At 32.5% G+C, this 24,404-nt stretch overlaps 1 protein-coding gene across 7 annotated transcripts in view; it reads right to left on the minus strand.

Moving 5' to 3' along the window:
* The window catches only part of LOC142333283 (very long chain fatty acid elongase AAEL008004-like), a 379,873-nt gene that overhangs the window by 72,347 nt on the left and 283,122 nt on the right, over positions 1–24,404 (minus strand). For 6 of the 7 annotated variants that reach the window (XM_075380301.1, XM_075380300.1, XM_075380305.1 and 3 more), the window contains one exon: positions 21,975–22,165. In XM_075380301.1, coding sequence (XP_075236416.1) covers positions 21,975–22,165 — 191 coding nt within the window. Of the gene's footprint in view, positions 1–19,983; positions 20,065–21,974; positions 22,166–24,404 lie in introns of all 7 variants that reach the window. The other variant, XM_075380304.1, reaches the window with a different exon arrangement.

Genomic DNA, 24,404 nt, shown 5'->3' on the forward strand with positions numbered 1-24,404 from the left:
CATTCTAACTTAGAAACTAAATGTTACGTTAACTTTTGTTGGAGTTAATTTTTTTTTAATTTTTAGGAATTAAATATCAGGTTTTAATATTGAATGTGTGTTTTTATTATTTACAAGTAATTAAAGCTAAAAAAAACGTTTTAAGCTAATAAGAATCGTTCTATCGCACGTGTAACAATGTTCCAATAAATTTGGACATACAATACTGCGATATTCTGAAAGTGAATACTAACTGCTCTCTATGTTCAGTCTTCCACTATCAAAACTTGTTTTTTCTTTCAGTTTTATTTATTATTACCTGCAGAGGGAAGCTGGCTGGAAGATAGCATTTATTTCTTAAAAATAGTCTTTCTTTTTGTCTTCAGTCATTTGACCGGTTTGATGCAGGTCTCCAAGATTCCCTATCTAGTTCCAGTCGTTTCATTTCGGTATACCCTCTACATCCGACATACCTAATAATTTGTTTTACATATTCCAAACGTTGTCTGCCTACACAATTTTTTCCTTCTACCTGTCCTTCCAATATTAAAGCGACTATTCCAGGATGCCTTAGTATGTGGCCTATACGTCTGTCGCTTCTTTTAGCTATATTTTTCCAAATGCTTCTTTCTTCATCTATTTGCCGCAACACCTCTTTATTTGTCACTTTATCTACCAATCTGATTTTTAACATTCTCCTATAGCACCGCATTTCAAAAGCTTCTAATCTTTTCTTCTCAGATACTCCGATCGTCCAAGTTTCACTTCCGTATAAAGCGACACTCCAAACATATACTTTCGAAAATCCTTTCCTGACATTTTAATTAATTTTCGATGTAAACAAATAATATTTCTGAATGAAGGCTCGTTTCGCCTGTGCTATTCGGCATTTTATGTCGCTCCTGCTTCGTCCATCTTTAGTAATTCTACTTCCCAAATAACAAAATTCTTCTACCTCCGTAATCTTTTCTCCTCCTATTTTCACATTCAGCGGTCCATCTTTGTTATTTCTACTACATTTCAAAATAGTCAAATTTCAAAAAATAGTGACTGAACCTAAAAAATGGAATACCAACATATTTTAATAAACTTGATAAATAAACTATTTATTAACGGAAATTTACAAATATTAGTAACTTTAATTAAAAAAACAACCTTACATCAAATTAATGTGACAGTATCTGTGCAGGTATAATATATTATAATTGAAGATATTTGTTCACAAATGAGTCTTTAATAATGATTTCCTAAAATAAATAATTGAAAAACAAAAATTATCTTTTTAATTTATAATTATCAGAAAATAGAATAAATTGATTTAACATTCAAAATATTAATTTTCATAAATATATATATATATATATATATTATAGAAAAAAATCTTATCTGGACACCACACGACTTCCTTGTATGATTATTAAATTATATATACACATTTTTTTTTTTAAATGAACGTTCATAACATTTTTTCATTAATAACTTCTGATATTTTTTTCTTTTTTTGTTGTTATTGAATTATTATTCATCGTACATTTTTTTTTTTTTTGCAATGAGAGGTTAATAATTATTAATAAATCAATATATTTAAATTTAAAAAAAATGTATATATATAAAGGAGACGAAGTCTGATTCGAACCGATGTGCCTTCCCCTTCTAAGATCCAAATATTTCATTAATTAAAATTTTATTTGGCTATAACACTAGAACCAACGGAAATAAGTATCACTTATAACATATTGTTGAAAAGCTCTCAATGAGGGCTTTTAATTTAATCTAATTTTATCGAGGTTAAGGCCTTTTTGAGTTTGTTGAGTCGGCTACAAATAAAATTCTCAGGTACATTGTGCAGTCAAAGAATCATATACGCAGCGTATCCAAATAATCAATTCCTGTTACGCTCGCTTTAAGTGCAGATCTTGTTTAGCCGCGTTTTTTTTTGGAGGTTAAAAGTCCATTTATCAGAGTAATTTAATTGGTGGAACCGATTCGTTGTTGGTTGTCCTACGCGATTGAAAATAAGGTCAACATTATAGGATACATTGTGCCAAATTTCAAATTTTTTGACGAAAATATTTTCGAGATACAAGACAAAACTGTATGTACCCCGCCCCTAAATCCGATCTACATAAAATAGTGTAATTTTAATCTACTTAATAAGCGTTTTAATTGTACTGAACCTTAATTTTCGACTAAGTAAAAATTAAAAACGTCGAAAACTACTCGACTAACTACTAACGTCATCAATGTCCGATATATTTTTTAAGACTTTTTCGTAGATTTTTATATCGAGTTATTTTTATATCGAGATATTAATCGAATCTGAAACCGATCCCCGCAGTACATATACTCCAGGAAATTTCTATAACTTTATTTGATATTAATATTTTCATAACTCCTAGGTCCGTGAATTTACAGATCGGGAAAGGAATTTCCCGGGCTGCTAGAATTTACGAGCGTGGACGACATGAATCTAGGCCAGAAAGTTTTCAAAAATTTCAAGAACTTATACGCTCGGCTCAAAATCGTGGTCTACCTTTGAGAAAAACGTTAGGTCTCAAATTAGCTAATTATTTTCATTTGAATTCGAAAGACATTCAAAAGGTAATACGATGATGAAACTCTTGGGACTTCGCCGGGCCGGGGATAAAAAGTAGTTTTTTAACGATTTCAATATTCCTTTGCTTTTATTAAAAATTTGAATTTGGGAATACATCTTTTATCTAAACGTTTTATTTTAATCGGTTACTTCGGAACAACGATAACTTTGAGAGCAACAGACGCCACATAATTGCTAAAAGAAACTATTTCCAATTTTTAAAGTTCTATTTTCACATAGCGCGAGCGAAGTCGTGACGGAGAATGCTAGTTGTATACTCTATATAATTTATAGTTTTATTTATATTAGATATTTTTTACTATATTTTATGTAGTCATCGCATATATATATATATATATATATATATATATATACTTAAGTACTGAAAAAACCTCGATATTTAATATTGAAAATAACCATTCATACTCGTATTTGCAAAAATTTCAACATCTAAAATTTTAACCGATTGCGGTACGTTCTTTTTACAGTTGCACTACTACAGCAGAAACACCAAATTTTGTTTTTAAATACAAAAAAAACATAAATAAATATTTTTTTATTAACTGTTTTAATTATCAGTCATTAAATAAATGAAACAGACTATGTAGAATAAAAAAAAACAGTAGTCGCAAAAAATTAAATTTACTAAGAACTGAAAAAGAAAATTTAGGATTTTTAATCATTTTGAGTGTTTTAAGTTTAATTATTGATTTATTTTGATACGGTTTTAAGTTGTATTTACTCCTTACTTCGCGCTAACAAAAATCTCTACAATTTATTATATAAATGTGAATTAATTAACAAGAGAGATAAATGTTGAAATATTTTAGTATCTCATTCGGGTTCGAATGTGCATGACCTCTATATTCTAGAAAAATAAACTATTTAAGAGAGAAAAGAAAAGAAATCCACCAGAGTTTATAGCTGATGTAAAATAAACATAAGCGCGCTGCTTATGTCGGTAACAAAAGCATTAGTATTAATTTTTTATAGAGTTTAACCGCGGAAGAAAAACAATTCGACGACGTTCTACTGTTATTACTAGAGTACAGGCGATGAATAAATGACTTCTCATTGAATTTCCTGTTCTCCAAAATTCAACGGTCGGTTTGTTATACAATCCCTTTCCGTTCTAAGTCGTGCGCGCGCGCGCCCGTGTGTACATACACGAATGGTTGCATACAGCTTCGTAAAGTAAGGTTACAGTGGTAGCGTATCGACCTTTCACCCGGAGGTCCCGGGTTCGAATCCCGGTCAGGTCTGGTATTTTCACACGCTAAAAAAATTGTCATTCATCTCATCCTCTGAAATAATACCTAACGGTAGTTCCGGAGGTTTAAAAAAAAAGTAAGGTTACAACCGTATCTGTAGCTCTGAGGGAAATTATTCGTTTCAAAGTTAACACGTCTGCGTGAAAGGGAGGTCCACATGAAGAGAAGAAAAAATCTAGTAGCTTGATCGGTTACGTCAGAATCGTGTCTTAACTGAACCCGGCGAATCCCTATCCCGCTAAGTGTGAAATGAAAGCCGTCATCCGATATTTCAGTAAAAATGTAAAAGTCCGCCGACATCCACCGCGAAATTGTTTCCGCGTTTACGGCGATGTGATGTCACGTGAAAAAGTAAAAAAGCGGTATACGGAGTTTAACGATGGTAGAACAAACATTCACGATGTACACAGATCGATTTTCGACAAACTCGAATGACAGTTTTGCGAAGATCGACGTTTGACTGTGGAAAAACTTCTCGTGTCCAGAAGTCGGTCGAATTTTACTGTACTAAAAGGTAACTAACCGCTTGAATTTTCGGAAACTATGCGTGCGTTGTGTACCGAAAATGTTAACAGAAGAACACACAAAAAATTGAGTTATCGCTTTCGAGAGTTTCTCGACCGTTACACGAGCTCGAGAGTGAAGAACTCCACGACTCTATAGTAACCGGGTATGAGACCCGGGCGGCTCACTACACACCGAAATTCAAAAGGCAATCTATACAGCGGTGGAAAAAATATTCAAAGCATAACCCGCCGGGTTTGTATAGTGGTTAAATTCGTCTTCACAAAATCAGCTGATTTTCGAAGTCGAGAGTTCTAAGGTTCGAGTCGTAAAGGCAGTCGCTTTTATATGGATCTGAATGCTAGACCGTGGATACCTCTGTTCTTTGCGGTCGGGTTTCAATTAACCACACGTCTCAGGAGCGGTCGCCCTGAATCTATTCAAGACTATTCATTTACCGGTACCTTTACGCTTACACGCCTCGGCATCTCTGCAGAATACTGTTGACATCGTTTCGCTGTGATATTAGTCTGTAAATCGGTGGTACGTTGGTTTGCGAAATAACGGCAACATTATTCTAGGATCGTAAAGGAATTTTGCTTATCGATTTTTTGATTCCAAGTCGATCCATAAATAACGGTGACAGATACTGCAAGACCCGTCGAAAGCTTCATCGAAACATTCAAAACAAATGTAGAGAGCAGGCTGACAAAGCGAGTATGTTTTGCACGATAACGCTCAACCCCGTACCGCATGCAAAACGGTCGATCTCCTCCACCGGTTTTGGTGGATTATTCTGCACCATCCTGCCGGTACCGAGTGATTTTTTTTCTTTTAACTCTTTTGAAAGATCACAATTTGTGGTGACCGCATTTTGTAATGCGGTCTTTTGAAAGACTACACGGGCAGAAAACGCTTTTCAACTGACGAAAAGTTGAAGAATGCCGGGCGTGAATGATCAGAGAAGATGGTGGCAAAGACGTGTGAAACAGGAATACGAAAATTGATGTCTCGGTAAACTAAATGCTTACGTAGAAAATTAGTAGAATAGTTTTGTAATGTCGTATAAATTTCATCGATAAATATGCATTTACGATTTTTGTAAAATGTTTTAACCTTATTTTCTGAAATGTTTATTACGTACAGACAGAATAATACAATTTTCTGTCTACTTTTCGTCTGTTTTGCTTAAATAAAAAACCCATTTAAATTTTTTTACGTTTTATTGGATATATTTACGTTAATTTTTTCAAAATTAAATTTTCTATCAAGTTTTATCTTCCGTAATTTAACAAAGCTACTGTAGTACAAACCAAAAAAAAAAAATAATTTGTTTTTTGATAACGAATTCTGCGGTTTACGTCGGATATCATAAAAACTACTGGAGTTACAGTTTTGGGACCTGGTTTATCCTATTTCTCAGCCCAAATTACATAAAAAAAACCAACAACTTTACTCCTTATAAAGTTTCTGTCCCCGAGATAAAATGAATGAATTAATTGTTAAAATTAAAAATAGTAATTGTTAAAACATTTTAACCCTTTAAATTTCGATTTACAGTGTTAGTGTGCACTTACATCGCAAGAAGATCGTGTTTACAAATTTTAATCGATTTACCTTCAGTAGTTCTTGCCGGTTGATAATTATGAACGATTCACATGCTTTATATATATATTGTATAACCGATATATATTTAAGAAAAATATTTAACGTCGTTTATTTTAAATTAAAAAACTTACTTTCATTTTTAGAAATTTCTTCAAATGAAATAATTTTTTAATTTAACAAAACTAGAAATATATTCATCAAAAAACCAATTATTTTCATCGATTCTTATAATTATAAGTAATCACGATACATTTTTTTTTTAATTAACTTAAAATAAATCGTGTTAAAAAATGTTTATTAATTTTATACTATGTACGGACAAGTAAGACGGTTACAAAAAAATTATTAAAAATTTTGCAATAGAAAACCTAACCTGCTGCCCTTCACCTACGTCGATGACTGTTCGAGACAGAAAACTTTCACATTACCGACCGTTCGGTAGATAGATAGATCTATTCACAAAGCTTTACGTAAGTAAACCCGCGATATATATGAAATAGATATATTTTACAATAAACTATAATACGCATCTGAAACAAACTTATTCGGTTAAATCTGACTGCTATATAAAGAGACGAAAATGTATTTTTCATTTGTTCCCGATCGGTAAAATTACTGAATCTATCGTTTAGAATTCTTAACCGTACCTTTCTTATGAATGGTTTACCCAGAAAGTTTACCGCAGTTTAAACCTCACACCGATCTCATTAGTAAATAATAAAAAGTATAAATAAATATCCTAGAACATTTTTTACCGACTTTAATTTAACGCCGCTGTCTTTATCGCTTACCATCGTCTATATCGATCATTGTCTACGTCAATTTCGACTACATCGGAAATTCAATATAAGATTTAATAAATTTAATTTCATCGCCTATAAAAAAAAATTGTATCTCTATCTAATATACGTAAAAACAAATTAATTTGATAATAAAATTAAACGGAACGACCGCTATTTACGTATTTAACAACGTTTTGATCGAGAAGGAAAATTAAATCTCGATATAGAATTCATAATAACTTCAAAATTATTATGTTTTAGTAAATTTTCTGTTCTGGCAGCGAACAACGAGGATTCATCCTCATGGGAGTAATACCGTGCAAATTATTATATCCTGCACTGAGAAACTCCATCAAGGTAAGCTGTACAAATAATTTTGCTGCGGGGCCAGCGACTCTTCTTGCTAGCTGTTATAGGCGGTTATGGAACTGTCTCGCAGAAGCAGTCTGTGTTATAGCCGGAGTCAATCCGAGGAGCGTAAGGAACGCTACATTTCCAAGGTAAATAACCTACTGACGTCAGAACGAAAGCAGGAGATTTAAGACCGCCTTGCGTCTTGGCAGGTCAGGTGGGACGATCTCCCACAGGTCACGCAAGGTATTTAGATGCGATTGAATGGACCTGCCTCGATCGGTATATCACACAGCTTCTCTCCGGGCGAGTTTGGCTAGGTTTCGTTTGGTGGATTCGTGTCGATACCCGGATTGCAGGATTGATGATACACCGGACCACGTCCTCTACGTCTGTCCCCGACACGAGGCCAAACGTTCACGAGCTGTTAGCGAACTTGAGAAATGTTAACTGTACGATCCGCGACTAGTGGTCTGCAGCGGCTGGTTTTCCTCGCGCCCTTGCGGCGAGTAGCTTTGAAGTTTATCGAGGTACTCGATCGCGGTTAGGGATCCGGCTTAGGCATCGGATTGGTTGGAGGTAGGCGCATTGGCATCGTTCCACGCCTATATCGGTATTGTTTGTGATTCGCTTTGGGGCTCCCGCTGGTGGGGGTGGCTGCGCCGCCAAGAAATGGTAACCCGTGCGACCGGGGTCGTGGCTTCCCTTCTCCGGTGACGGTCCTCATCGTGATTTGGTAATACCACGCGAGACACCATGATGGAACCGGAAGGTAGTGCGGGGGTTGTCCCCGGCTCCTGCGCGGACCGGAATAAGAATGCGTTCCCAATCTTAGGTGACCTAAATCGGTCGACTTAATCGGGTTTAGGTCAGAACCTCTATGTCGAGTAAGACATAATTCTGATCGGTACGAGTGTAGCGCTAATTTAACTTTAAACTCGTTCGTTTTCTGAGGCATTCGCAGAATGCCGAGACATTTACATCGGTGGCATCCCGACCGAGGGCTGGCTGATGAATATGAGATGTAATCGGTTAGAGGCTCTAAAGAAGACCTCCGGTACAGCCCCTCAGGAACGGAGGGTGTGGTGCGGCGACAGGTAACGTCACAAGGTGGGTGTCTTACTCCTACGGAGTTGGGATGTACAAATAATCGACGTAGATTCGACATTTCGATTTCATAACGCCTAGGTCGGTGATGTGATATGAAAAACGTCTACGCCTACCGAAATTTATGATCTTAGACGACGTGAATTTACGGCAGAACGTTCTCAAAGACTTAAAAAGCAACGTATACGCACGTCTCGAGTTAAATTTTCGAGAAATATTTTAGGTCTCAAATCACGTTTCGGATATCGATCTGCAATCGACTATTTCGATTTGAAAGATATTCAAATAGGAAACGCGATGAAAATATTTAATCGTTGCTGTGCCAAAAAGTTGGATGGTGCTACTTTGACGAGGGGAAATTAGCTCTTATAAAAAAACGACTAAAAATTTGATATCGGGAACACATCCTTTTAAGCAAAAAAACATGAAAAAAAGGAGGTTGTGAATAGAGATAACTCTGAGAACAACAGACCACACATAATTACAAAAAAATTATTTCCAATTTTTTAAGTTCTATACGCAAAGAGCGCGAGCGAAACCACGACCGGGGATGCGAGTAATTTATAAATTATATTTCGTAGCTAACAGAATTTTGTAAAATAACGGAATTAATAAAATAGATTTTTAATAAGATGAATGAAGAAACGATACGTTTTACTAACTAAATCAAAAGGTTCCGGGTCGATTACCGGTATGCCTTAACCGGAATACCGGTTATACCTTACTTACCGGTAAGTTTATAGCGGACTTTATCGTTATTCCGGATCGATCTGAACATCCTCAAAAACGAGAAGAAGAAATAGAATATACAAGGGGAAACGGTGACAAAAATAAGAAGGAAAAAGTCGGTTAAAATAAAGATGAACGGATAAGAACATATAAGTACGGATGTAATAAAAGATGTTTCAAGGATACGATAAAGAGTAAACCAGACGGATCGTGAAAGAGGTGGATAAATCGTTAATCAACCGGACGATCAAATAAAAACGGTATTTAATTTTTAAATAGACAAAATTCAACGGGATACACAATAGATTTTTAGGGATAAATAAAACCGACAAGTTAATTCTATTACATATTTGATTTTACTTAAATCTCACTTCAGCAAAATCACTAAAAACATTAATCTATTACGGATTTATCGTACTTCGATTGAATAGAATTTATTAAAATCCGTGAAAAAAATCAATAGTTATACATAAGCAGAATACTTATGATCGTTGGAAAAAAACGCTTTTAGCGAGAATACAATAACGATTCACATTCAAAATCGATTGTTTTAATAAAATATTTTACACGTTAAATCACTGAATCGTATATACGACTGAGAACACTAGTTACAACTAAGGATATTTCATGCTGAAACGGAAAGATGTAATCCGTTTTACCGGTAAAAATAAATAAAAAGATTAGTAGGTAAGGAACGCTTCGTTTTCAAATTAGAGCGTGCACAAAATTTCTTTCTGATTTCTATTTCAACGGTAAAATAAAGCGTTTAGAAGTTAAATTGAGGTAAATTTGATAGTTTCATAAGTTTCTTGACCTAAAAAAGTGAATAAAATGTATTTCACAAAAATATTTTTTTTTTTTAGTTTAAAAATTTTAAACAAATTTAATTTTTTTTTTGTTATAAAACGCAAAAAACTGGTGTCAAAAACCATTTCATTATTTCATTATCAAAGAGAAAATTAGATACGAAAAGGTAAGTTGTGACAAGCGATAACAATAATAGTAATAGTAATAATAATAATAATAAGAAGAAGAAAATGTTGACTGTAACAGCCCACACATAATTATTAAAAAAACTATTACCAATTTTTTTAAGTTGGGCAAAGCCGGGAAAGGCGATAATTTATTATAATTTTTAATCTTATTAAAACAATTTTATTACTGTAATATTTTGTTTAATATATCTTTAATAATTTCTTTTGTTATTTTATCACGATCGGCTAAAATTAGGCAAAATATTTTTATATAATTTTCAAATTAAAGAAAAAACAAATTTAAATAATTAATTCTTACGTAATTATATTCTTTTTCTGAGGATATATTAAACTGTAATTCAATTTAGACGTTAATACTGGAAGAAAGAATTCACGAAAACGATTAAGATACTGAAAGGAAAATTTTATTTATAAATCATAACCGTTCAAAATAAATCTAGTTTTAGATTAACTAATTGTTTTTATAAGGTAGATTAAATTATTTCGTTTTGAAAATGAATAAAATTTAATTAAAAAAAAAACAAACACATTCCTTTGTACGTAATTAGCAATAAATTTTCAAAATTAGTTGTTTAGATAATAAAAAATATTTTTAAGTAAATATTTATATTATAAGATTTATTATTTTTTAAACAAAAATTTAAATCTAGCTCAATATTTTAACTACTTTAATGTAATTCTTATAATACTAGAGTGAAAGTATTAACCATCTTACTAGGAATTATTATTTCTTTTTTAAATAACTTAACCGTTTTAAAATATTTTAATATTCAAAATAGCTGAACCGATTTTCTATCGATGAATTTACATTAAAGTATATTTATTTATTTTTTGTTTTACATTTATCCAGTTACTTTATCACCAGGCGAGCGAAAACGCTTAAATAAAGTACTTTCCGTATTTTGCGTAGACCAAATAAACTAAATTATTTATAAACGATAATCGTAAATAATTATCGATATAATTAATCGATAATTATCTATAAACGTAAATCATATTCGTAAAATATAAAGTATTTTATTCTATCGTGTACGTTACATAACTTACCTGGAAACGTTATCTGACACCGGTTAACCTTCAAAATTTAAGCCATCTTAAGAATAACAAGAATTCTATGCCGAGTCGCCTACATGGAAAAATGAAAAAGAACGGTTTCCGATACATTTTTTCAATCAAAATACCACTGCTATATATCGATTAATGCCGACGAATACCGTTCATCATTTGGTCTTGACGGTTCAACCGTAATAGTAATATGAGAACGTAAAAAAAAATCCCTTTCGGCACGCCTGAAGGCGTAGGTAGATTTCACCGGTTCTAAGTAATGTATAAAAACGATTTCCACCTTAAAGTAAAGAAAAACTTCAAATTTACTAAATACGACAACGGTAGCATGTGAAAAAAAAGTTTCACGTGTTTAGTATACGACGGGCCACATCTTACAATTCCAGCGACATTTTGGCCATCCCTTGCCGTAAGGGTTGGTCATATAAAAAATTGTTTCAGGAAAAATTTTTATGTAATATTTAGAGGACGCTAACGACCGCTTTAAACCGATTCGATACTGTGCCTATCAAAGGAGGTATGATTTTTTTTACCTTTGAAACCCCATTTCTTCCACCCCCTGGGTAGATCGTTGGTGATATCAGAAAGCTTTACTTACAAAAGTTTTAGGCCCTTATCTGAAGAACAGTAGCGACTTTAAACAACTTCGATATTTTAATTAATAAAAACGTTATAGTGATATTTTATTTTTTCAAATCCCACCCCCCTCTTTTCCCCAACATAGCCCGATTTTGCCCGTTAACGAACTCGATAAAGATTTTGGGTCGTTGTATTTTATGTATCAATTTGAAAGTAATTGGCGCAGAAATACGAAAGAGAAATATATATATAAATGAATATATAATCTCTTGAACTGACAATGGTTTTGGGGACTGGGGGATGTGAAACGCGAAGATATGTAGAAATTTTCCGGAAGTCGAATTATGGTACCCGTTACAATAGGTAGCTTTCTTATGAAATCTAACTATTCAACGTGTAATATGACAATAGAATTGTAATATACTTTCCTGAAACGGGTTATTTATTCTTAAAAGTTGAAGTATAATAATACATAAAAAAAAGTTAACTAGAAGTTTAAATATTTTGAAAATATTCCAAAAATAGATATTTTAAAACATCTACCGACTCCGTCCCGCCAAATATTGACTGCAAAGTATTTTTCTGCGTCACTTGTACTACTGCTATGCGTAGGAAGACAAAAAAAAATTGTTATAAAATACGCAATAAATACAAAGATACGTTTTTTTGTTTTTTGTGGAAGGTGGAAATTTGGAGCAAATTTTTTTTTTAAATGGTAATATAAGCTCGAACGCATGTGCCGATTTTAATATAAAGTGTTTTTTGAGAAATTTAATCCCACCCCCTCGAGATAATGACCCCAAAATTATACCGACAAACTTCTCCATATAATCCAGTCTACAAATTTTCATCAAAATCAGTTTATCCGGTGAAAAATAATTTACTCCTTCGTTTTGTAAAACAATATGTAATATACATTGTTTCAATTCACCGGTAATTTTTATTTTAATATTAAACAGAATAAAATCGAATCGACAAGAAAAAAATTCAATGAAACAACTGCATCTTTAACGTTTTTAAAATTTATTTTAAAAAATGCAAAAAAATTATTATCGCAAAACATATTTTTTAGGTTTGACACACAATTACTACGAGGGATATCTCTAAAGTAAAAACCGTTGGGAAATTTCTCTTCTTAAGGTTGGGGAACCTGTATTGTTCACGGCCACGCTAGTAATGTACGCACTACATTTTTGTCTGTAAGTTGTCGCCTTGTAGTATCTTTGATTACGTATGAGTTATTACGTTATAAAACGAGTAGGAAAATCGATGTTGCCGCCGACTGTGGAGTCATACATTTTCTAAACCACCAAAACGTTAAACCGGTTGAAATTCACAGGCGGTTGGTTGCTGTGTACGGTGATAATGTAAAGAAATGTCCGAAAATGGTGCGAAAGGTTTAGAAATAACAGAATTAATGTGCACGATGAAGAACGTTCGGGTAGGCCGCCGATAATCACCGAGGACTTGTTGAAACGCGTCGATGATCAAATACGAAAAGATCGTCGCTCAACGATTTCTGACATGGCCCTTCTTTTTCCTGGCGTTTCAAGAGCCGTTATCAGTAGCATCGTTCACGACCGTTTAGGCTTCAGAAAGGTTTGTGGACGCGGGGTGCCGCACATATTAACAAAACGTCACAAAAAAATCCGAACCGGATCTGCTTTGGAATTTTTGATGCGCTACACAGAAAAAGGCGATGAGTTCCTTAGTTCGATTTTTACCGGCGATGAAACATGGATTTCGTATTATACGCCACAGAGAAAACGGCAGTCAAGTGAACGGTGTCATCTTCGATCATCGACCAGACCGACAAAGGTCAAGTCGCAGCCATTCGAACGCAAAATGATGGCCACAGTCTTTTGGGATCGATTTTGCATACTGCTGATCGATTTCATGTAGAACGACTATAAATGCAGAAGCCTACTGCGAAACTCTACGTAAATTACGGCGCGCCATTCAAAATAGTCGATGTGGGCGGCTGACCGACGACATCATCCAGCTGCACGATAAGGCACGTCCAAATGTTGCGGGTCCGACACGTGATTTACTGAGAACATTTGGATGAGAAATTTACGATGATCCACCATATAGTCCGGACTTACCTCCTTCTGATTACCATTTGTTTGGGAAAATGAAGGAATTTTTGAGCGGTAAACGATTAGCGGGTGATGATGAACTTAACAAGCCGTTAATCAGTGGCTAAATAGACTGGCGACAGAAGAATACGACGAGGGTATATTGAAGCCGGTTTATCGCTACGATAAATGTTTTAATTCATGTGGAGATTATATAAAGAATTAGTATAATGTATGTAGTTTAAGTTAAATAAAAAAACTTTTATAAAGTTTTCAAAATAATTTTTTTTACAATGAAACTGTCTTTTCTTTAGATATAATCTCTCGTACGTTTACAGATTAGTATACAAATATAACTTGTAGAGAAACTACAAATTATATGTAAACAAAGATAATTTAAATATCGATTTACTATTTTATTTTTATTTTTTTATCAATGTATGTAACATGAAGATGAGTTTACAGATTTCGATTTTTATTTATTTAAACAAAAAAAAACCATCGCGGCAGAAAAATACTGTATTACAATTATATTAGACTGAAAAAAGAATCATTTCAATACTGCAAAATAACTAGAAACAAAATCAATGATATTAGAAATAAAAAATAATATTAAACACGTATTCTACATGAACAGCACATACTTTCGACTCAGTGACGCATTTTATCGTATTATTTCAAAAAATATAATAAAATTAACCGTTTTCGAGATAACAGTTAATAGAATAAAGATTTTCATACGTAGCCGAGTCACACAAACACGCTTAGCGAGCGAAACTATATATATTGTTTACAAAACTGAAGTTACTTTAACATATGTTTTTGTTATATATTCCATTTGAAACAAAAAAAAAAAAAAAGTAACAGTACCAAGAAAAAACCTGCTATATTTTTGGTAATTTTTAAAAAAATGTATATTGTGATAAGAAGGATTTTGGTAAAAATAAAACTTGCGCAGGACTGCGCAAGACCGACTTTTCGTTACTTTGGTTTGTATCCTTTTGAAAAAATATAAACTCGTTCTAATGTAAAATTTCACAAAGAAAACTAATTAAAAAACAAAAAGAAACAGAAATATGTAAATAATAAAGAAGCGAATATATAAAATTACAGGCATCGCTTTACCGGCATTACACCCGTCAATAGCCCATTCGGTCGCCCTAAAGCATAAGTCTATGCCACGAGGAGTAAAGGGATACTGAGCCTCCAACAATTTATGCGACCGGTCTCCTGACTAGCTCCTGGAGCTAACCTAATAGCGTGAAAGGTATAAGCACGGTAAAATACACCGCAGAAAATGAAGCGGAGGAAAAGGCGAATAGGATCATAAGACAGATAAACATGTGGTCGGCCGCAAACGGGCTACGACTCGCTCCACAAAAAAGAAACAAGTTGTAGTTGCGGCAGGCCGACGTAACATTAGATAAATTCGAGTTACTGTCGACGGGGTTAAACTAGAAACAACGCCCTTTGTGAAGTACCTCGGAGTACGGTTCGATCAAAACGGGCCGCCCACCGGGTCGGTCTAGTTGTGAACGCGTCTTCGCAAATCAGCTGATTTCGAAGTCGAGAGTTCCAGCGTTCAAGTCCTAGTAAAGTCAGTTATTTTTACACGGATTTGAATACTAGATGGTGGATACCGGTGTTCTTTGGCGGTCGGGTTTCAATAAACCGCACATCTCAGGAACGGTCAAACTGAGACCGTACAAGACTACACTTCACTTACACTCGTACATATCATCCTCTGAATTAATACCTGACGGTGACTCCCGGAGGCTTAACAGGAAAAAAGGGACAACCGACACCTCGATGAAGTATGCGGTAAAGCGAAGCGCATCGTCTCGCTCTGAGTAGACTGATGGGCGCCCAGCGGGGATCCCAGCGGCTAAAAGAAAGCTATCGATGATGATAGCAGCGACTTCTACGGTATTATATGCAGCGCCTCCTCGGTTTCGTCAGTATACAGCAAGAGGAATGAAAAGATTATGACATCGCTGCAGAGACGAATGAATTAAGGATCGTGGCGGAACGGCTGTTGCGTAGTCATCCATTAAATATTCTCGAAAGGCAGATTTTTTTTGTCGAGTTAAAAAGTTTGAATTCATTCTGAGGGTGGTATATCGTCTTCTTCACGAAATATGGCGTGAAATGAAACCGAACTTTTTAAATCCGTTTCGAATTGTTGTTTGTATACGTCACACCAATCTCGCTTCAAAAATCTGATAGCGTTTAAAAATATCATTTGGATTTTGTTTTCGTCCATATCGTCGATAATTTTTAAAAGAATTAACCGCTTGTAATCAACTTTAAAATTACGAATAACCTTCAGATCCGTAGGCTGCAGTTTACATTTCTAAATTTGCAAATTTGTATGTAAAAATGTGACGTAAAACTTTCTGTATGGTTTTCATTTGTTACTTTCCTCGATGATTTTGTTAAGTTAAGTTTTTCTGCACACTTATTACTTTTTTGAACGCTAACGGTTTTGGTTAAAAGCAAAACGTATTAGCGTCTAAAAGTTGTATTACATATCGATTTTATTCGTTAGCCTATAATAAACAGCACATAGTTATTTTAATTTTAAAACGGCTTTTTATTAAGTATACAGTGTATGTATTATAATGTATGTATGTATGTATTATATGTATGTGTTTGTATACAGTTTATGTATTATAATAGATAATGAAGGGGTAAAAATTTACGGTTACGAGATGGGAACTCTGAAGTACCGAGCGCTCGGCTGTAACTAGCATATTTGATCGGCCGTTGAATCCCGTTACAACCAAGATATACTGTATATAATACATAAACCCATTATTATGCAAAAATCTAATACTAATAATAATAATTAGTTAATAAAAAGGGCGACCACAAATAAATTCATGCGTACGTTAATAAACAAAATTAATAACGATAAAAAACACAATCAAAAATGTAATTACCTTGTTTATTTACTTACAAACAAATATGCCACACCGCTACTGTTAATGAAACAAAATAAATAAAGAAATACGATTTACAAAGCGGTTAATATTACTATATCACAAAGCAAGCGTTAAAAAATACACATCAATTATTACACATACGATACGTAAAAATATATTTACGCACCCACCCACCAAACACTAAACGCATTTCGTTTTTAACTAAATTTTATTCCGTAAAAAATATTTTATTTTTAAGCGTATAATTTCAAACTATCCGAAGATTTCGAAAAAAAAAATTATTTTACTCTACCGTTTAGATTAGTAAATATTATAACTAAAAAAGAATTAGTGCGTAGTACGAACTAATTATGTCGTAAAATGTGCGTGTAGACGACTTTACAAAATATAATTATAATTTTTCTCGCTGCTGAAGGCGAGACTGTAAATATTTAGCTAAAATTACATCCGGTCATTATAGCAAATAACCTACGAATTTTAATTTCATTTTTACATAAGGAAAACTACAGCCGATTTTCAGCACACTTCTTTGTCGTACAAAGAAAAAAACGTATTTCAATCGATTCATATTATTTAACGATTATTCTTACCCTAAAACCCGTACGGTATATCACAATATTAAAAAAAATGTTTAAATTGTGATATATTTATATAAAAATTTAAGAAATTAATTTTAAAAATATTTAACTTAAATAAAAATAATAAAACAACCGAAAAACTAATATTTAATAATGAAACTTTCGTGAAATAATAAGCGGTGTTTCAAATCATCAAAACAAACCTTTTTTTTAACATGAACAAAATGCAGTGCAAACCGGAAGTGCAAAATCTTACCTAAACCGATAACAGATCGCACAATAAATAATTAATAAACAAAATAAAACCAATGTGTAACAACGTATTGCGATTTATTTCATTTAAAATAGGGGAAAGACATGAGAAGACAATAAATAAAAGATAAATGAAATACAAAATAATGAAAATGATTGCAATATGAAAAAGAAAAATATTAAGAAAATATATAAATGGAAATAAATGCATATTTACATATATTAGAATATATATATATATATATATATATATATATATATATATATATATATAATCGGTTAGTTAAATTTCAAATTTGTTTCACTAGCCCATCGATTCGTCCAGTCGCAAGCCATTTCAATCATTGTACAGTTATTTTTACTACTGCGAAATATACGCACGGGTCCGCTTATGTATATATACAGAGTGTTTCTAAAGTGGTGAGCTGGCCGTACTTTTTCGATTCTACTTGTAAAACTACACGAAAATATCCTCAAGAAAAATAACAATTTCTCCTTCGTTCTCCTCCTGTTCGCCGTTATATTTTTATATAAAAATTTACATCTAAAGTTCGGATCGACGAATCGCATTAATATTTCGTAAGCCTCTTGGTAATAAAGTTTCAAAATTAGTAAAAAATCAGGACTTAAATATCTTTGAAAATTAAAAAAACGGCGGTCAAGTTTATCTACGTTAATATTAGTTTTATCAAAATTTATGCTTTCTTAAAATATTAAGCCTTTGATTTTGAATAAATTACATTTTATTTTTTTAAATCGGTTACAACCCGCAGTCGATATAATGAAATCGATGTTGTAATTTTGCGTCATAATTATTAGGTCTGTTATTGTGAGAAATTTATTACTTAATTTGATACTAATTTACGATACCAGAATTAAAAATAAATAAAAACAATTAATATTTCACCGAATCGAACGTAAAGTGGAGGACATGAAAACAGACACATAATTACTTCAATTTTCTCCCACAACTCGACTATTTGTTAACAGATTTAAAAAACAATAAAATGTCATTTTATTCAAAATAAAAGTCTTAATTTATAAGCAAATAACAAATATTTTGATAAAATACAAATTTACGGAGATATAACGGATTAAAATTACAAGTGACCGCAATTTTTGTAATTTCCGAAGTTATTTAAGTCCTGAATTTTTGCTAATTTTACAACTTTATTACCAAGACGCTTAGAAAATATTAATGTGATTTGTTTAACCGAACTTGAGATATAAATTTTTAAATAAAAATAACAAAATGGCGGACAGTGGGAGAATGAAAGAGAAATTGCCATTGTTCCTGAAGGGAATTTTTGTTTAATTTTACAAGTAGAATCCGAAAAAGTGTAGCCAGCCCACCATTTTAGAAACACTCTGTATATAATAAGTATATCGATTATAAATTTTAAAGCGCAATCCGTCCAATCGCATACACGAAAACGAAAATTCGGATAAAATTCAACGTATAGTTTTCAGCAAAATATAAATTAAAATATAATAAAAGAAAATAATAATTTTTTTAAACAAATAAAAAATATGAATAGAAATTATAAAATGGAAGATTTGATTTTACGAATATGACTAGTATTTAGACCCCCAAAAGCTTTTCAATTAAATTACAAAAAAAAAAGAAAGAAAGAAAAACACGCAAATTCTAAAACAACAATAATCGATACATCTTCATTATTAATTATCTGATAATATTGCAGTATTTATTATATAAAATCGTAACATAACGTAAAATTACAACTTCAAAAAATGTTTACAGGTATCCCGAGAGGTGTTTTCCAAATCTTAAAGGGACTGATGATTTACGACATCAAAAATAAACAAAAAAATTCATTCGAATAAAAGCCCTAACTCGTCCCCCCCCCCCCACTCTTTCCGCAACTTTTTTTCAATAAAGATTTATATTTTCATAGGACTGAAATGTTTAAATAAAATTTAATGTACAAAATACCCAACAACAACCTCCGTAAAAGAAATTTTTAATTATTAATACCCGCGTAAATATTAGTTTTATCAAATTCTATTTTATACGAAAAAATATTAAGCTTTTTATCGTTAAATTTTTTTTTTTAAATCGGTTAATAAACGGCTGAAATTTTTAAAGCGGATTACAAAAAAAAAACAACCAAGAATTTTTTTTTATTTTTCACGTTTAATATTTGCGATCTGGTTTAACAATTTCACTTGTGTCTCGTCCTTTTTTTTACGAACCGATTTGAAAAAAAATGTTCAAAATAAAAGGATTACGATTTTTTTAAATTTATTTATAGCCGCCGACAACGTTAAAATTTTCAAACGTATATTTTTTAAAAGATGTCGGGTATACGTACACCGAATTTAATTACAAAATATCGACCCGTTTTTAAGATTAAAGCGACCGTCCCCGTTAAGATTTTTGCTTATTTTGACGTACAGATTCGATCTTTTAAGAGCGACTAACACCTCGCAGGATACGCCGTACCTTTTTTCACATGAAATAATAGTAATCTATTAATGTTCAAAGCACTGTTCGTAGATTTATTTATACATTATTTTTAATTCCTGTATATATAGGAGCTCACCCTCATAGCAGTCGGACTATGGCTGTGATCGACAGGTTGACACCTTAAGCTGTATTCCCCCCACCACCCACCCATCATACACTGAAATATATTCAAATTATAAAATAGTTTAAAAACATAGTAACAACAACATTAAATAAATAATATGAGATAAAAACAATCGATTATTAATTAGAAAAAAATATATAAAATGTATCGGGACGTTTACGGATAGCGAACGATTAAAAAAAATATCTTTACCAAGATTCGAACGCCACCGCTCGATAAATTTATCGATAAAGGTACGTACGTTCAAATCGTAGAAAGATAAACTTAATTTTTTATTTTATTTTTAAAACCTTAATAACAATAAATAAATAAATTTTTTAATAAGAATTACGAATAAATTATATTAAAAATTAATAATCGATTACAAATATAAGAACTTTTAATTAAAATAAGATTTTTAAAGGGGCAAAATTTTTAAAATTAAAAAAAACGTTATTTACAAAAAAAAATTAGAGAACAGCAATAAACAACTTAATTAAAAGAAAAAAAAGTGTTGTGGGTGGCTGCTTAAAAATACAATGCAAAATTAAAAACAATAACTAAGGAAAACTACAAAAATAAAAAACATACTACTTACAAAAATTAAAAACAAATAAATAAATAACTGGAGACTTCAAACCCAAATACAAATACATTCAAAAAGATTTACTTTAGAAACAAAACGGGATAGATAATAATAATACACGCTACTGTAATAATAACAAATTACACAAAATAAGACGACACAAGAAAATTATATTTCAACAAAAAATAAATAAACAGGCATGCTTTATTATTAAATATAAAAAACAAAACACAAAATTTTTTAATTAGCTAAAAAAGTGAAGTTATTTAAATAAATAAAAAATACATGCAGATACTGTTTAAAAAAGATTAATAAACCAGAGACCAAAACATAAAATTACATTTTAAACAAAAATAATAAATTACGATTATATAACTAATTATTACTCATCATTTTAACCCGAATCCCTATTATTTTATAATTTTTAGGAAAAAACTAAACGATGAAAAAATAATTTTATTATTTAATAATTTACTCGTTAATAAATTTATTATTATTAAGTGCTTTATCTGTAATCGTATAACATTTTGTTGGATGTAAAGAAATTAATAAAAAAAAGGAATATATATATAAAAAAAAAAATTAATTATAAATTTTAGAAGAGATATTAATTTCACGGCACGACTATAATATTTAAATATAACTAAACTATTAAATTATTCGCAAAATTATTTTATAATAATAATAATAATAATAAAAAGTAATTAAAATACCACAAGAATATATTCCCTTTTTTCCTAAAATTATAAATATTAAAAAAGAATAAAAGAATTCTTAAAAGTAAATCGTTAAATAAAAAAAAGAAGAAAATTATAAATCGAATTATAATTAAATAATAAAAATTACATTACAATTTTTTTTAAAGCGATCGTACTTAGAAAGTAATAAAATTGATTGGCGTTAACGTAAAATTTGTTTCAAATTTACCGTACTAAATATGCACTACTAATGTTAATTTTTTATCTTCTTTAACTAGAATACGAGAAGTTATAAAGGATTAAAAAAAATCTAAAATAAAAAATAAACTAAGTCGAGAAGCGTCGAGAAATAAATTAGTAGACGGGGAAGGTGGTTTATTATAGAAAGACGCGCGATGAGCTTCTCCAGGCAGTATGTTTTCATACAACGCTTTTAACTAACTTTATAACTCAATATTCAATTATTCTAAAACCAATTATTTAAATAAAGGGACAATTTTTTAAATTAAAAAAAATTCGATTTATTTATTTTTTTTAAATAATTAAAAATATAATGAAGTCTAACAGATGTACCGTACATACTTATTTGGATAATAAAGCAAATAATAATAATAATAATAATAATAATTTAAAAAACAATACATATTAAACGATCATAAAAAATTAATAAAACGACTTACCTCGTAGAAAAGCCAAGAACTAAATACGACTTGAAATAAATTATAAGCTATTAACACATTTTTTAACAGGAACGGTTTACGATTTTCCATCAATTTTGGGCCCAAAACTTTAACAAAATATACATACGACAGACATATTGCTAATGTTGGTAGAGGGGAACTCATAAGGAACCAATTCGCCGTCCTCGGATCTAAAACAACAAAAAAACAACAAAAAAGTCAATATAAAAGATATTTTACCGTACCAAAAAATTAAAAACCCAAATTAATTACATTTTTAAAGATTTTAAGAAAGATTCACCCGGTCGGTGAACGCGTCTTCGCAAATCGGCTGATTTCGAAGTCGACTGTTCTAAGGTTGAAATCCTAGTAAAGGCGGTTACTTTTGTACGAATTTCAATACTAGGTCGTGGATAACGGTGATCACCGGTGGTCGGGTTTCAATTAACCATACGTCTCAGGAACGGTCGACCGACCTGAGACTGTACAAGATTACACTTCATTTATACTCGTACATATATGATCCTCTGAAGTAGTAACTGAAGGTGATTCCCGGAGTCTAAATAGGAAAAGAAAGAAAGTTTTTTTTTATATTTAAAAAGAACGTTGAAAAAGAAAAGAAAGAAAATTTTCAAAAAGCCTACGACTCCATCCACAGGGAATCTCAACTTAAAACTATCGAAGAATTTAAAATAAAGAGTGATTCAAAGAAACGGGAAATTTTAAAAATTAAATAACGGTAATGAAAAACCTTTTTTAGAAAATGTATTTTATTTCACGTAATCGTACAAAGGTTGCCGTTTTAGGATTACATACATTTTAGTTTATTTTTTAAAGGTGACATCTTCCAGGTGACCTCCTCTTCTACGTAAACACTCACGAAGTCTCTTCGTTAAATTGTTCGTGGTTTGACGTAACATCTCGACTGGAATTTCCGCAATCGCTTCTCGGATCTTTGCCTTCAGTTCTTCCGTTGTAGCAGGTCTACTGTGAAACGCTTTGCTTTTAAGGTGACCCTGCAAAAAATAATCGCAAGCTGAGAGATCAGGCGATCCGGCAGGCCATCTAATGTCACCGTTTCGTGAAATGACACGTTGTCCAAACAATCGGCGTACAGCTGCCATCGATATTCGTGCGGTATGTGACGTTGTGACGTTGCTCCGTCTTGTTTAAACCAGGCCGTGTTAAGAATCGGTGGAAATCTCTTTTGTTGTTCCACAACAAAGGTTTCAAGCGCGGCTACGTAACGAGCCGACGTCACTGTAATCGCAAGACCGTTGTCATCCTCAAAAAAATAAGGGCCTATAACACCGTAAGATGACATAGCACACCACACGGTCGCTTTCTGGCTGTGCAACGGACGGTGGTGTAGCCGCGTAGGATTTTCTTGTGCCCGGTATCTGAAATTTGGCTCGTTAACAAATCCACCGAGGCGGAAATGCGATTCGTCTGACATCTACGGTTCGCGAACAAACTCTTCGTTATCGTTTATCTTCTGAAACGTTACATTACAGAATTGCGCTCGCACAACCGCATCGTTCGGTTTCAGTTCCTGGACGATCTGCGACTTGTACGGATGGTATTGCAAGTCCTTCGCTAACATTCTTTAAACGCTTAACTATACGATGGTAAGGATGCTGAAAGACGACGGATCGATCGATGTGGACTTCGTGTGACAGCATCTTGTAAGGCTTGAACGTTCTGTGGTGTACAGACGGTTCGCTCACGGCCTAGAGGTTTCTTTTTCATCGCCGAACCGGTTTCCTCAAAATTAGATATCCGTGTTTTAATTGCGCTTGCTGATGGAACGCGGTCGTGCCGTCCCGGATTAAAATGACGGCGAAATTCTCTACGCGCTCCCTCCACACTGTCATTGTTTTTGTAAAACGCTTTGATAGCAAATGCACGTTGCGCACCGCTCCAAGGATCCGCGACAACTAAACGGTAGGTTAGGTTAGAGAGGCTGGCGCCACTTATCAAGCGGTACCAATCGCCCACGGCTACCGACACGACTTTCAAAATTTCCCGTTTCAAGATCCCAAGAAAATAAACGTTAACAAAATCAAAATTCTTAGGGGAACTTTCAGAACCGTTCGAAATTAAAACCGGAATAAGGTAAGGAGATCATCTTTAATTGTGACCTTGAAAAAGTTATAAGAGAACGGAAGAACAAACTTAAGAAGTTAAACGTACACCAAAATATAAAAGTTCATAAATACAAACGTATTGACCTTCGCAGACGATATTACAATAGAGGAGGAGGCTAAAATCAAAATTCAAAAACTAAGCGAATGCGCAGGCAAAATTGATTCGATTACTTATGAAGAAACTAACCGGTTTTCCGATGCCGATAAGAACACGACTCAAACCCCTAAAATTTCCGAACACAAACAAATACGTAGAACTCAAAGATTTCAATATTTGAGAGAA

This window comes from Lycorma delicatula, chromosome 12 (genome assembly GCF_047948215.1).
Source record: "Lycorma delicatula isolate Av1 chromosome 12, ASM4794821v1, whole genome shotgun sequence".
NCBI classification, from domain to species: Eukaryota; Metazoa; Arthropoda; class Insecta; order Hemiptera; family Fulgoridae; genus Lycorma; species Lycorma delicatula.